General features: G+C 37.1%; 1 protein-coding gene and 1 long non-coding RNA gene across 4 annotated transcripts in view; both read left to right on the forward strand.

Moving 5' to 3' along the window:
* The window catches only part of LOC139979390 (gamma-adducin-like), a 481,086-nt gene that overhangs the window by 248,459 nt on the left and 216,741 nt on the right, over window positions 1–15,886 (forward strand). The window contains exons 2-3 of one of the 3 annotated variants that reach the window (XR_011797144.1): window positions 896–1,016; window positions 5,219–5,861. The exons of 1 other annotated variant lie outside the window; for it this stretch is intronic. Coding sequence is in view for 1 of the 2 variants with exons in the window: in XM_071990146.1 (XP_071846247.1) it covers window positions 896–1,016; window positions 5,219–5,283 (186 nt within the window). In the remaining variant the exon portion in view is untranslated. Of the gene's footprint in view, window positions 1–895; window positions 1,017–5,218; window positions 5,873–15,886 lie in introns of those variants that run through there. One more of the 3 variants, XM_071990146.1, reaches the window with a different exon arrangement.
* On the forward strand, window positions 12,067–15,533 carry LOC139979758 (uncharacterized). The gene is made up of 3 exons (XR_011797320.1): window positions 12,067–12,451; window positions 13,166–13,339; window positions 13,553–15,533. It is a non-coding gene; the product is annotated as an uncharacterized lncRNA (long non-coding RNA).

Raw genomic sequence — 15,886 nt, forward strand, 5'->3', positions numbered from 1 at the left:
TGCGACTAACATGCAACATCATGTAACATGTTGAAAATTTCAAGTTTCATTGCTTACACTACATTTCATGTTTAATAGAATGTTGAGTGAAACTACCCACTGCTGTAGGGGAGGAAACATTTGGTGTTTAATCCACAAGCTCCAGCTCATTCATTGGCGCTTAAATTTCAACTCCTACCCAGATCCCAACGAAAAGAGTAAGTGACGTCTGCTCTGTTACGCGACAATAGCATAAGAGACGGTGGTATGAACAGACCTTATGGGGAAAAATTTAACACGTCATTTAACGAAAGTGGAAATACAGTATTCCCCATCTTGGTGGGGTGGAATTCATTTCCCCCGTGGGTTGTATAACAAAAGAGAAATCTGTAAGCAACGATGATTATTAATGCATCTTTGCGTGATTGATTACTAATCCATCTTTGCGTGATTGATTATTAATCCATATTTGCATGATTGATTATTATACAAATATTGAATGGTTATGAGTGCAATAGTGCAAATATTTCATGAGTTGAAAGATGGAATGTTCCATTCAACGGGCGCAGCAGAGTTGAATGGAACAAATTACATTTTTCAACGAATGAAATATTTGCACTATTGCACGAATGGAAACCATTCATTATTTGTTTTATGCAACATATTATATTAAGACGGGTAAAATGCACTCATGCAACCGATTGTTTTGAACAGACAGGTTTCTCTGCTCTCTTACCATTGAAAAAGTGCTACCAAAAAAGTATAACTCATGGTTCTATTTCATAGAGTGGAATAGAGCGGATTTTGCATGCAATCAACAAGCAATTGACCAATCAAATGACCAGACTACAATTAGGTGTTGTATAATAATCCATATTTGCATGATTGATTATTAATCCATCTTCTTTCTGCTTAGACGTTGAAGGACAGCGTAGTAAAATCAGAGGATTCCGTGAAGAGACTGTTAGCAGAGATCAAGATGTTAGGTCAAAGGGTCGTTCAGTCTCATAAAGCCATACAGAAGGAGGAAGAGCCAGGTACATTTTCAAGTTTCTTCCTTTTGGGTTTGGTACGTTGAGAGTACAAGATGGATATGATGCTCGCATTGTATAAAATTATTGGTAGCAGTATGCTGGAGACAGTGGGTTGTAGGACTATTGTTTGCGAGCGGGTCACAGATATGGTCATGTGCGAAGAAAGTTGGAATGAATTTCAAAACTAACCAATGAGTCGGTCTTGCGTACAAAGATTTACTTCGCTGCTAAATAAACCCGAGCGCGTTTAACAGGATCATGTCAAGCATAAATCAGGGACGTTTAAATTTGGTGAAAATGTTCTATTTATGGTAGTTCACAAGCGAGAATGTTACCTAACTTATATGGAATTGATGCCAAGTTTTTGTATTGAATGAGTGCAGTTGTTAAATTTTTTGTCTCTGCCATCCCCACCCCACCCCCGGAAAGAAGTATCCCTAACCATGATGGAATATCACTTAGTAATATTCAGTCTTACCGAAGGCGATGGAGTACAACAGAGTTGAGGAGAGTGGAATTTTCCGAAGGTTAAAGTGTCACTGTTCCCCTGACCAACACGGGAATGATGCTAACTTTGTTAATTTAGGCGAGGATAACAGCTAGGTACTTGACTCCATAAAGAACTCTGACATGTGGGTGTATAGAACAGAAAAATATATTGATACAATTACCGACTGAAACACCCGTTCATATAGAACGCGGACATGTGGGTGTATAGAACAGAAAAATATAGTGATACAATTACCGACTGAAACACCCGTTCATATAGAACTCGAACATGTGGGTGTATAGAACAGAAAAATATAGTGATACAATTACCGACTGAAACACCCCATCATGAAATTACACCCTTCATATAAATCACAAATTAGGGAATGATTGAATTATAGCATTAGGAAATTCTAGAAATTAAGAAACTTGATCTCTTTTCACATCTTCAAATGACAATTTCAATCCAAAAGTTTGGTAACCTTCAGGTCGCTGTCACTGTTTCACCAGCTCCCGTCTTTTGGGCTACTTTCTCTTTAGGCCAGCACCCCTTGTCTCTCTTGCTCCGCTGATTGTCGAGAACTGCAGGGTACAAATACGTTAACTAGTATTTTGTCTAAATACATGCTCTGGAATTATCCCGAGGGTATTTGTAAGACGAACCCTAACCACAGTGAACCTTCCTGCAGATGTGAATTTCCCTTTGGGATATTGAAAACGCATAACACATAACAACATAAATAATTACATAAACCCACCACCAAGTCCTAAATTATCACAAGGCTCCCAATTCTATAATGCCCCCACTAACTGCTCCAATACAACACTTACTATATGCATACTATCTCTACCCCTAGGGCAGCTTCAATGGCCAGGATTATTCTAGAACATAATCTCTGTATCTGAAATATCATGCCATACCCCAAGACACAATGCTCCTCTCTAAAGTGATCCCTGATTGCATAATCTTGTAACACATATTACTAAGTATTATTGACATATCCCCTAGGCTAGAGCCAAAGTTGCCTAGGTCGGGATACAAACCCCCACAACAACAGTGACACTTCAATAAACAAAATGTCACTGTTCACCTGTCCCCACATGTTCTTAACAAGGATAAATAATGTGACTTACTTCACTGGGCTTTGACTTGCTCTCCAGGTACAGACTGGCACCACGATACATCCACACAGAACCGGTTACTGGTCAAATTAACTCAGGTGGTGACAATAAGTAATATATGTTTTTTTGCATATAAAATGTTGGCCTCGCAGGCTAAGCTTCTCAACAAGCCTGAATACAACTTAGTGCCCTCACAGGGTCTTACCACAACAGCAATAATAACCAACACACCACGCCCACAAATGACACAGCCAGTCTTGTACAACTGTACCTTTCAAACCCTGGGAGTCAAGTGAGGAATATTCTCCAACTCTGAAATGAATGCATACCATGTACTGCTCAAAACAATACATAACACAAAACAAGACACAAACAAGACAAATATACAGGACACAAAGGGATAAAGCTACTACCTTCAAGTCAGGTACAATCTAGCTTGTGCCATTCAGAGTCACTCAAGTGATACATAAGGCAATACATAACATAAAGAATACATCAAGTTTATGTACTTCGTCCTCAGATTTAGTGTAAAGTATTTTTTTGGGGTGAATATTGTAAGGATAACAAGCTCGTTCCTTTTTTCCTAGAACTGAATAAGTATTCACGCAAAGCAAATTGCTCTTTTACCCATCATCAAAGTAGCTGTGCAGTTACTAGTGTATTGGAAACAATATTATACCTGCCATAAGTTTTGCCATATGGTACTGTGCATTATTTTTTTTTTTTGGGGGGGGGGGGTTTCCCTTAAATTGTATGCGCATTGTGTCACGTTTGTTTTGACAAATAAGGCTTTGTTCTGTGCAGTGATAATCTTTCCCTATAATCCCAGAGATATAAATATAAATATATTTAGAGGAAACTCTTGAAAAAGTTTGTAACAAAATTAACGCCGAGTCAGGTCAGATCTTTCTGGAAACCCTACACGTAATGAGACTAGGAGAGAATTGGTCTGGGAGGATGGGATGGGGGGGCGGGTTTTAGTGGAATATTTAGGAACATTGCAGTTATTGTGTGTTGTTCTCCATCTCAATTAAAGACCTGTTATTTATGTGTAAATTAACACCTAGTTACTTAGTATTTTGCTGTTTGGATGCAGCCAGGGGTGGGACCTAGATTCCCCATCTCTTAGATTTTGTCTGTAACCCCACCAAAACACATATCCAGTACCACTAAACCCACTCCGAACTCTGTTGCTCCATTTACCCGAGCAAATCTTGCTATGAAATTGACTGACTTGCTACACAAATGCAAAGATATTGGGCATTTTTTTTTTCCATTAACAGAAACTCTAGTGTTATCATCAATATAATGATAAACAAAATGGAGAAACTTTCAGCACATGTATTCAAAATAGTAAACACTTACTTATTGCCTCCACTCCACCCTCCAGTTTAATATTCTGGCTTTGCTTTCTGATTATGTGCAGGTTTGAGATGTAGTACATTTCTCCGTCCGTGTTATTGTCAGATAATGAAATGAGAATAAGAATTAATAAAATTGTAAAAGAAAGTTTCCTTCCTCGACAGCATGACTTCATATCCGTCACTTCTTCAGTATCTACCTAAATGACAAATGTAGGCTGAATTTTAGACACAATAATGTCGTAGTCCACCAGAACAAGGTTAATTGCTGATCCAGTTCCAAGCTATTTACCGTTAAAATATGCTAAACCTCCGGTATGTTCCTTTAAAGGCTAACTTGATGATGTTATCAGCTCTTCTAGAACAGGCTTTAATGTTAATGTTAACCCATTGCTTTACATTCTAATAACTCACTCAACCAAAGCATGTTCCTTAAACTTGATATTAAAACAACAACACCCTTGCACCCATTGAAAGAAAATTATACACCATCTATCCAAAAGTTGACAAATTTGTACTACCACTGTAAACATGTCATTTGAGACAGGTAAATATCTTTTTTGTGATTTTGTGCTGGATCTGAAGAACTCAGCTAAATGGTTAAAGTATTAGAATAAATAGTCTTGTCACTCTAAACCGATGAACCTCGGCAAATTAATGGGTCGTTCCCTTACAAATTAAAAGTGGCAAAAAAAATCCAGCCTGGCCTAATAACGCTGTTTTTCAACCGTTCACAACAAATTAACTGAGGTTTGTTAAGCTTTGTTTCTAAAGTCATCTTTTTTATGAATTTTTCCTTCATGTCTTTCCATTGTAATATAGCTTGTAAATCTATTGCAATCAAAAAATTTTACATTTTTTTTTACATTTTATACTAATATTCTGTAACTACTGTAGTTGATACAACAATACTAGACATTTCACTAGTAGATGGGTTATAAATAAAATTAAAAAAATTGACATTTCTGACATTACATAAGTTAGGGAAATCATTAAATGTTCTTAGATCTCTGTCTGTGGCTCTGACTCCCTCCCACCAAGAAAGTGTTAATCCCCCACCCCCTCCTATCACCCAAAGCAATCCGTTTTTGCCCTTAAAATTATTGGCTATCGTTGACTCATTTGAGTCTTCAAATGTAACATGCATGATCTACACTTTATGCAGAGTTCTTACGTCTACATGGCTTGTGTATTCCTATCTAGTAATTTTCTTTCATACTCTTTTATCGACAGAACCACCTATGGTGTCCAACATGGAACAGCTCCCAGAGAGACCTCCAGAAGACTTAAATTTGTAAGAGACTTGGGAAGATGACGAAACATCAGACAGAGACAATAAATTGGAATCCCAAGCCCCTGTAGCCGATTCAGATCCCTACTCTAGTCTCATTATGGACATGAAAGCCTCCATCTTACCTCCGAGTTAAGTACAGTCTAACTTATACCAGATCAGGAAAGGCTTACAAGACGATAACCTCCTGAAGGCAGAAGAAGACAGAAAAGTTTGTTCCAATTCTGGTAGCGACGTGCCGAACGCTTCATCAATCCAAAATGACAAGCTGATGGAAGTTTCCCCCGAAGGGATTAGAAATGGGACTAAAGTTGAAGAAGAATCGGAAAGTGATTCGATCCAGCTACCAGATAGTCCTGCCGGTCTCAAACTTTCAGGATCACAAACTTTTGAGCCACCGATGTTGCAGCTTCTTAAAAGATATATTTATTATTATTATTTGTTTCATCACATAGTATTACAAGGTGAACAAGACAATATAAGTACAAATAAGTAAAAAATGTGAAAGGAAGTCAACTAAGAAACCCTTTTGGGCTTAATCGAATTGAGTACTCCCTATCTATATGTACATGTATATATTTATATATATATATATATATATATATATATATATATATATATATATATATATATATATATATATATATATATATATATATATATATATATATATATATATATATATATATATAAACTGTATATATATGTAAGCTTTTCTACTTCTTTATTTTGTATCACCATGTGTGTAAATATTGAAGCACTAAGATATGCAGTTTTTTTCCTTGAAATAGCAAGAGATATAATAGAGAACACTGTTATGAAAGCTGTACTTAAAACACTTGAAAAACTGCTCTCCTAAATTTTAAGGAATAGTTTGGCAGAATTTTTTTCTGGGGAACTCTACCTTTATTTCATGCATAGTCTTGAATACTTCTGCAATACCATAAGATCATCTCTGCCCTGCACCTAAAAATACTGGGTTTTTTATTCTCTCTTGCATGTTTTCAAAAGTGCCCTTCTCAAGGGTATCATGTTGAAAATTTTCTCATATTTACAGATGGAAATTATGAAGTTATGTCAATTGAGGTCATCAGCGGCCAAAATACAAAAACCTTGTAGTCTAGTTTAGTGAATATCTGTAGCATCGGTAAAATGTCATAATTAGGTGGTAGGTCCCCCTCACTGAGCATTACACTTTGAGCAGTTCTGTTAAGAGGTCAAATGTAAATTGGAGTCATCAGCTGCCAAAAGCCTGAAATCCTTGTCGACATCAAAATCAAAGCTGCGATTATCCTCATGCTCAGAAATGTACAAGAACTGAATGTTCTATGAAGAGGTCAAAGGTCACTTAGGGTCAAATTCTGACCACCTTGATCAGGCGCGTATCCAGGGGGGCTCGCGTATCTAGGGGGGCGCCCCCCAGGTAAGAAATAGAGGAGAGAAAAAAAGAGAGAAGAAAAAAGGGGAAAAAGAGGGGAAAGAAGGGGAGGAAGGAAGGGAAAAGAAAAAGAAGAAATAGAGGAAAAGGAGAAAAGGAGGGAGTAGAAAAAACGGCAAGCAACTGGGAAGAGAAAAAAGAACAGTGACATAATTACAGGGCTGATCCCTATTATACACATAGGGTAGCCAGTGACGGATCGATGATTTTGGAATGGGTGTGCGCCTCACCCTACCCCTTCCACCGACAACTCCATTTTGACGTTTTCATATTTCCTCTCTCACTAATATATATATATATATATATATATATATATATATATATATATATATATATATATTTATATATATATATATATATATATATATATATATATACATATATATATATATGTATATATATATATATGTGTATATATATATATATATACATACATATATACATATATATATATATATACATATAAACAATTGTACAATTGTGCTATGAAACCAACTGTGGCTGGTCTCGAACTTGACCAAGTCGTCGGGAACATAATGCATTTTCAGTATTAGACCAGGATCTATATGCGAACTGCACTAGACATATGTCCTTCGATGCAACACTGCCATCCAGAGATAAAATGTTATACTCCGACCTGAATGCTAATTGTTACCCTAAACCTCGTACCGTAACTCATACAATGAATCTAAAAATAAATTCCGCATGTGATTAGAGAATTGAGCACATCTCCTGTGAATATCATGTAGTGCATGGGGGGGGGGGGGACAGGCGGACGCACCTATCACTTCTTGAGATTGTTCCAATCTGCGTGAAAATGCCCCACCACCCACCCCCACAACCCCTACGCCCCACCCCTCTTATCGCTTCCCAATGGGTTACAAAACTTAAACAATAACCTTCGCCCGTAGTACTAAAACCTTGACAAAATCCGGCAACACACCACTTCATCGATAGATAACGAGTCTAGTGATCGGGCTGTGTATATATATATATATATATATATAGAGAGAGAGAGATCGTGCATATGGCAAGCCGTTTTAACATTTACTTCGCAATTAGACTTCAGTCAAATACATTTCACTTTATTGGAATACATTCTACTTAAGTGAAATGTTATTCCACTTAAGTGGAAATGGACATTTCTATTTCACTTAAGTGGAAATGCCTCCCACTTAAGTGGAATTGTATTTCACTTTAGTGGAAATACATTCCACTTAAGTGGAATTGTAATTTACTTAAGTGGAATACATTTCCACTTTAGTGGAATAACATTTCACTTAAGCTAAATAGTCCATCTATTTCACTTAAGTGGAATACAATTCCACTCAAGTGAAATGCTTTTCCACTTAAGTGAAATACAATTCCAGTTGAGTGGAATGCATTTCCACTTAAGTGGAATTGTATTCCACTTAAGTGGAATACAATTTCATTTAAGTGGAATAATATCTTTTGGGCGTCAATTTCACTTATGTGGAATTCTATTCTGCTTAAAAATACAATTCCACTTAAGTGGAATGCATTTCCACTTAAGTGGAATTGTATTCTACTTAAGTGGAATACAATTACACTTTAGTGGAATAATATCTTTTGGGCGTCAATTTCACTTAAGTGGAATTCTATTCTGCTTAAGTAAAATACAATTCCACTTAAGTGGAAATGTTGATATGTGGCTTATATATAAATACAATTTAGGGTAATGTTCGTCGTAACGCATTCAATTGCTCATCACATATGATGATGTAGTCGATCCTCGTTGCACGTGTACATTATGGCTATGGCTAATCATTCACATCTAACATTGCTGGAATGCGATCAAATAATTGTTGTTGTTACAGACACAATTCGAAGTGTTGTTTTCTCACTTGCACAGGGGAACAATCAGTATGATGCACAACAGAGGCGGCTTACATCTTGTTTAAGTAACATAGGCAGAATTCGTAACTTTTTAGATAGTGAAACTTTTGACGAAGTAAAAGATTCCATCCAAAATAAAAAAAAGTAATACGTTCTCTAGCCCTTGTCAATGCGTTTTCGGCTGTAGCTCCAACCACTTGTAATGTATTTGCCATGGCTTTATTTTGGTAATGGTATTCGTCAGGTACCAGGTCAGGTACGTACGTACTCACCTTGCACAAATGTTAAGTGCTAGCTGGATCCAGATGGACAGCCGATATTCATTGTGCACATATCGACACCACGTACGTACACGTATCGCGGCAAGTTGTTTATAATGGCGCGCAAAGGCATGGGCAAAGTTTGGCGTTGAATGAACTAGCCAATCACATTCCACTTAAGTGGAATACACTAGCCTATCACATTCCACTTAAGTGAAATAGACTATCCAATCACATTTCACTTAAGTGGAATTGTATTCCACTTAAGTGTAATTGTATTCCACTTAAGTGAAATAGACAGGACATTCCACTTAAGTGGAATTGTATTCCACTTAAGTAGAATAAAATTCCACTTAAGTGAAATGCATTTCCTAAGTGAAATACAATTCCACTTAAGTGAAATAGATTTAGCTTAAGTAAGATGCAGTGACAAGTTGATGAATTCAGCTTAAGTAAAATACAATTAAGCTTAAGTGGAATGGTATTCCACTTAAGTGAAATAGAATTCCACTCAAGTTAAATAGTATTCTGCTTAAGTGAAATTGAATTCCACTTAAGTGAAATGTATTCGACTTAAGTCGAATTGCAAGGTAAATGTTAAAACGGCTTGCCATACGTGCACTGACCTAAATGGAGTGTAACCACTCCCGATTTTGCAATTTCCCAAGATCAGGCCCGAAAAATCCCAAGAAATACCAAGAACACTGTGCTGCATGGATTTCTAGCAATATCCAGCGATATCTAGGGATGAATATCCCAAGATCTTACCTAAACTGAAGGCAGAGAGAGAATCGAATCCTTCAGTGAACTGAACTTGAAACTGTGCGTCTTTCGAAATGAAAAGAATGTGGTGAATTGCACAATAAACAGATCAAAGTTATTTATTTCAGTCTCATTTCAATTATTCGAATTTGTTAAGCAAACAGCAGATATCACATCATATCAGTGAGCATGAAAATGGCGTTCCAGGATGAACAGCCTTCAAACCATGGGCGCAGATCCTGGTGGGGACAGCAGGACGCGTCCCCATCAACTTTTTTTCAGTAGTGGGGACATAATATACCGTGTCCCCACCAATTTTTCTTGACCAATAGCTGCATTTCAAGTTCCCCTGTATTGAACTTTGGCGCAGTTAGATCCAGCCCAGCCCCTCGGTTCCTACGCCCTTGCTAACCACTGCGTCACTGCAACTGTTGAGAAATAATGCTAATTTTTTCTTCAAAATGGAACGGAGGGTGATGTTCAAATGCTGTACAGGATAACTCAAAACGTACACCTTTATTGAACTTCATATTTCAAATGGTCTCAAAATTGGCATTATTTTCAGTGATTTATACTACATGACTCTAGGTTTGGCAGTAACTTGTGAAAATGTTTCATAGTGAAAATAAAACAATGTCATGTTACTCATTAATTATTAAAGGGTTGGCAGAGCTGCTTTTCTTGCTCAAATTGATCAAAGAATATGTCCATGTGCTCATACATAGAGCATCTGTATGTCTTTATATCACATAGGAAGACTGTTCTCTCTGGGTATTGAAACATTTTGGAATATATATTCTACATTTTGAGTCCTTAAAAGATCTTAATTCTTTTGATTGCCTTGTTGCTAAAGTAATGGTCAAGACAACGTTTCCTGAATCTGCATAGCTCATGTCGCGGAGCGGTTGAAAACTATTAATATACAACAACCAGTTAAAACAACAGTATCAGGCAGTATTTTATCACCCTCCGTTCCATTTTTGAAGAAAAAATTACGATTAAAACATTGAACACTTCTATCGCTTAGCATACAATTTCCGAGGAAACAGCACCGTGAAACTGGAGAACATTTATGAATAAGAAAGGTTTGATTTGACTGCGTTGAAATAACTGGCAAGATGCGTGGAGCGCTCTCTATCGGCCTCTTATTTGGTCAGTTTGCAACTTCAGAGGAACAATAGAAACCCGAAAAAACTTTTAAAACGAACAAAGGATTCACAAACCTTTGTTCTGCCTAAAAGATAAGCAGAGGCCAAAAGAGGCCTAAAAGATAAGCAGAATGAAACTGTTAGCAAACTGCTTATCCACTAGAGAGCCTGTGTAATAGAATGTGTAAAAGTTTCGATCCTAGCAGGATCTTCTTCAGAGGCTTAAAAAATAAGATCAGCAGAAAGTTTGGTTTATTGTAGATTTGTGTGCGCGGAATTAGCCCGATTGATACGGGGAAAGGTGATTAATTTGCTCTAGGTGGGATCTGGTGCGGTTATCTATAATTCTTTCGGAAATCTTACATACGGCTGGGAAGAGACTAATTGGTCGATAGTTTTGAATTTTGGTGCGGTCTTTACTTAGTTTCGGTATTAAAATCTTTTTGGCGGATTTCCATGGGGTTGGGAAATAACCCAGTCTAAGGAGTTCGTTAAATAGTGGGAAAATATGAGAGTTAATGAATATCGGAGGGGAGTTTTTAGGCATTTGGTCATTTATGTTGTCAGGACCAGTGGAGGATGCATTTTTTAGTGGCACTATACCAATTGTTTACATCTATTTTATTGAGCAGAGGGATGTTTTTTGTTGAGACATCCTAATGGGTTGGTGTTAAAGCTGGTTGCATTTCTGATAATTGTACGGTCTATTTCGTGTTTACAGCTGATATCGTATCGGGGGCCATCGTAGATATTGAATATACTTTTAAAGTACGATTCAATTAGCTTTATTTGGTCTTGAGTTTTTGTGATGAGGTTACCTACGTTATCTCTAAGGCCTTGGTCTGTTTTACCTGTGTTTGGGGTTGTAATGGGGTTAATGATTTTTTTAAATTTTCCAAAAGTGTTTCGGGTTTTTATCATTACTTATTAAATCGCAGTTGTTTGGGACGCGGTTTTGTTCATCCGCCAATATTTGTCTGTTTATTGCTATTTAAGTTGGTTAATTTGGGTTTTTAGAGTTAGGTCTCGGGAGATGATATAGGTTCTACGTAGGCGACGTCTGAGTTTCATATGTGTAAGGATTTTCTTATTTAGTTTTCGTTTTCTGTTTTGTTTTTAAATGACAGTGTCTTTTGAAAGTATTGAAGATATGATTGATGGGCAACGCTGTCACAGTAATTGTCGATGTAATTTAGCCAGGCGCGGCGGAACGGGAAAATTATTGGGGTGCCAATGTGTTAAGATTATCTAAGCGGAGCGCCACCATGGGTTGATGCGGAGCGTACAAGACAGTTTTGGGGTTTTCAAACCCCCACACTGTAAAAACACCTGGGTCATTTTGTGTGACCCATCTGCTGAGTCAGCCATACTGTACCCAGAAATGGGTCGTATTGATTGAGTTATTACGCAAGATTGTTTGAAATTGTGAAATAGCTCGATGAAAGTTTGACTTTTTGCACTGGGTCATTCTCAAAGACTTTTCTCATTGGATATGTTATGTCATGTGACCACTATCAGCGTTTTTGCATGACGCCTTTCGTAGACAACAGCTGAACACCGTCACACAAATCTACAAACCATACGTAAATTCAGGACCAAGAAGGCAGTCTTAGTTGAATCAAAAACTTTGATGGGCTCTGAAAATGGACACGTTTGTTAGTTCCATCCTTGATGACTGGGGTTTGCCAATGTAAATACCAATATTCAAAGGTAAATATACGCCAAAGTATGCTGACTAGTTCAGGCCACAGGCGCTCGCAACGTTAATTAGTTAAATACTATATTATAGTATGCCATTGTAGATATGATGATAGGCTAGGCCTAAGTAACATGTTATTAGTGCTGCGAGCGCCGTGGTTCAGACAAGCCCATAAATACCCTGATACAGTGATAGTGATACTGATACATAGATAGCTGTAATGTTAGACCTAACGTTTGGTCTTTGATAAAGCATAGGCCTAATCTCACTACGTAAGTATAACGTTAGAGGCAAAGACTAGTATAATGTTACTTGTTAACAGCTATCTTGCTGAACAGAGAGTTAACAGTGTGCTATTAAATGTAGTAAAACAGTAGTATAATCAGACTTTTTAGTGGGGGTGGGGGAGAGCTGAAGGGTAGCAAGGAGTCTGTGCAATGGGAGGGGGACAAGATATGGGGAAGGGGTGTAAGGGGAGGGATAAAATTCTTGTATTTAAGGGGTGGACAAGATGTAAAATGGTTCATCATTTCTATCTTACTAATTTACTTGTATGTCAATTTGGGTGGATGGGGGTGACCAATTGGGGGCTTTTCCCCTACTGGTTATGCCACTGCAGTAAAATATGATATACTCCAACAAACAGTCTTTGCCAAGACAATAGTCGGTGTAATTGAACAATTGAAGTTAACTTTATATGTCCTATTTTTATCTGTGGACTATAGGTAGCATGGTACCCAAAAGCCCATGGGAAACATCCTGCTACAGGCTATGCAACAGACTATCTTGAGGAAAGATTGCCCGAAAACGATCCCATGCCTTTAAGAAACAAGAAGCAACACCGAAAGAAGTAAAGAAGCCTACACCTGTAAAGTTCAACATAAAAACAGATCCAAAAGGTAGTAATACCATTATCTTGAACAGTCTACATACAATATACTCAGTAAGGGATATAGGTCAATTTCTTTTAACTCCAAGATCATTTGAGGTCAACAGAATCTTAAATCTGCTATGGTAATGATTCAAGTGAAAAGATTTGCTAATTATTTAAATTAGTGACAACAGAATTAAGTGTACATTGAAAGCAGCAATTTATTTTCTTTCTTCCAAAGGTTGGGACCAATCTTCCTCAATTCATGGAAGATGAGCTTAAGCAAGATAGAACCCGAAAGCAGCCATTCGTCCTTGCATTTGGTGATAGAAGGTATCCGACTCAGTCATTTGTGATCATCGAAGGGGTTGCTCTGCCAGCAACAGATTTGATTGCAGCTTTTGATATTTCTTTCGAATCATTGTACTTGTTTGACTACCCCTGCCAGTGTCACACAACCTGGGAATTTATACACAAATTCCTCATTAAGGTTAGTGAAGGGAAAGGAAAGGTTTCGACATCCCCTTCAGTAAGAAGCCTACATGCTTTTTTAAGTAGTCAGTAAGAGAAAAAAAAGGTATGTAAACAACTTTGTCAAAAGTAGTGTTTAATATTATTTATTTGGTTTTTTATAGATTGTAACCTTTTATCGTATAATTTTCTCAAAACACATATAAGGGATATGAACATATCTCCTGTAAACCTTGGGCAGTGCAATGTTAGGTTAACACTTAGTTCATGGTCATTAACATGATGGGATGATTACATGAGTTTTTGTTTTATTTACATGATGTGGCAAAGTTGTTTGCTATTTATGTTTGCATGTTATATTACCTTGAACAAGTTTTAAGTTTCATTGGTATTTGTTATTGTTAAGTTAAGAGGGACTAAAGAAGCAGAACTGCCTCTCAAATAGTGGTGCAAAACTAGTGTTCCACCATACATCATACATGCACAACTAGCCAAAAGCATGACTGATGTACATTTTTTGCCTGAGCAACTAAAAATTTAATACATATTGTAACATATTGGTGGTGCAAAAATATTTATTCACAGTGTTTCCATTTATTGATGACTTTTCAATGATTTTAAATCTTGTACTGTATGTTATAAACAGCTTTTCCTCATTCAAATCTAATGCTGTTTTGGTACAAGAACTACTGAGGAAATTATCACCTTTGGGATATGCTTGCAAGATTTTATTAATTGGCAGCTGGCCATAGGGTTTGTCTTGCCCCACCAACCCACTGCAAAATATGCTTGATATTGTCTTTGGCTTTTGACCATGACAAAGCCCCCACCAAACATTGAGCTTTCCAAAATATTTGACTTCTTACAGCCACCATTGATGTACTACATGTCTTCTTTGTATACCTAACATTTTATACAATTGATAACTATGGAATGTTGTTTATTTATATTCTTTAAAAACAATTAGAAATGCTAGCTAATAATCAAATTACTACAGTGACTAAGGATACAAGTAGAGAGTGAGTGCATGCTCCAGTCTTGATTAACTTAATATTACAAACACTGCAGCAAACCTAGCTGTGAGATCAACAATTAAAGTCTTTCAAGTAGCACAGAACATATTCCTCAGTGAACTAAAGTTTGTGCACATGAATAAATGATCAGTTGTTTTAGTTAAGTATGTCAGGATTTTAAGGAACATTGCTTAGTTTCCAATGATTCTCAATTGGTACATTAGCCTTAGCCTACGTTCTTGTGGTCATTGTTTGTTTAGTTTTATGGGTATCACATTACTCTGATTTTTACTGTTACTATGATGTTCTAGTTGGAATAAAACAAAATGAATATCGATAATTATATGTGAAATAGAAGAAATTGCATGCTTTATTGTAACACCACTTTGTGATTTGAATAAATTAATTTATCATTAGGAATCGAAGTCTTATGTCATTTCTTTTATAGACTTCCTGCAACTGCAAATGTAAATTCAGCTTTGACCCATTTACGTGGTCAATTGTTTTGACCCAATCTGCTGGGCTGGTGGAGATTGCACTAACCACTGGGTCAAAAGCTGGGTCAAAGTAGCATATGGGTCAAAGTAGCGTATGGGTCAAAATAACCCAGTTTTAGGTCAGATGTCAAATGACACAGATCCTTGGTCAAATTGACCCAAACCTGGGCTGGTGGAGATTCCACTAAGTTGCTGGGTCAAATTTGGGTCAAAAAATGACCCAAGTGTTTTTACAGTGCAGATGCCCGGAAACGGCACTTGCCGAGTGTTTTATGCTGCGAATACCTAGCCCTAAGATATGGGTCTCAAGCCTGCAATTTCTCAGATTGCACCAAAATATCTGTAAAAGCATTGTAATTTGTATATTCGAGGGTGTTTTAAGAGAGTAGCTATTACTCGTACACTCTTAAAACACCTGGGTCATATTCATGACCCAAACGCAGGGTCGATGGTCTTATAACCCAATTTGGGTTGTACGATACACTAAGCTGACCTAATGCTAAGTCCGAAACTGACTTTCATCAACTAGTCAAAATAATATTGGACTAAGATTGGTCAACATATGAGTGCATCATGTCAGATCAGCCAATTAAC

This window comes from Apostichopus japonicus, chromosome 14 (genome assembly GCF_037975245.1).
Source record: "Apostichopus japonicus isolate 1M-3 chromosome 14, ASM3797524v1, whole genome shotgun sequence".
Classification (NCBI taxonomy): Eukaryota; Metazoa; Echinodermata; class Holothuroidea; order Aspidochirotida; family Stichopodidae; genus Apostichopus; species Apostichopus japonicus.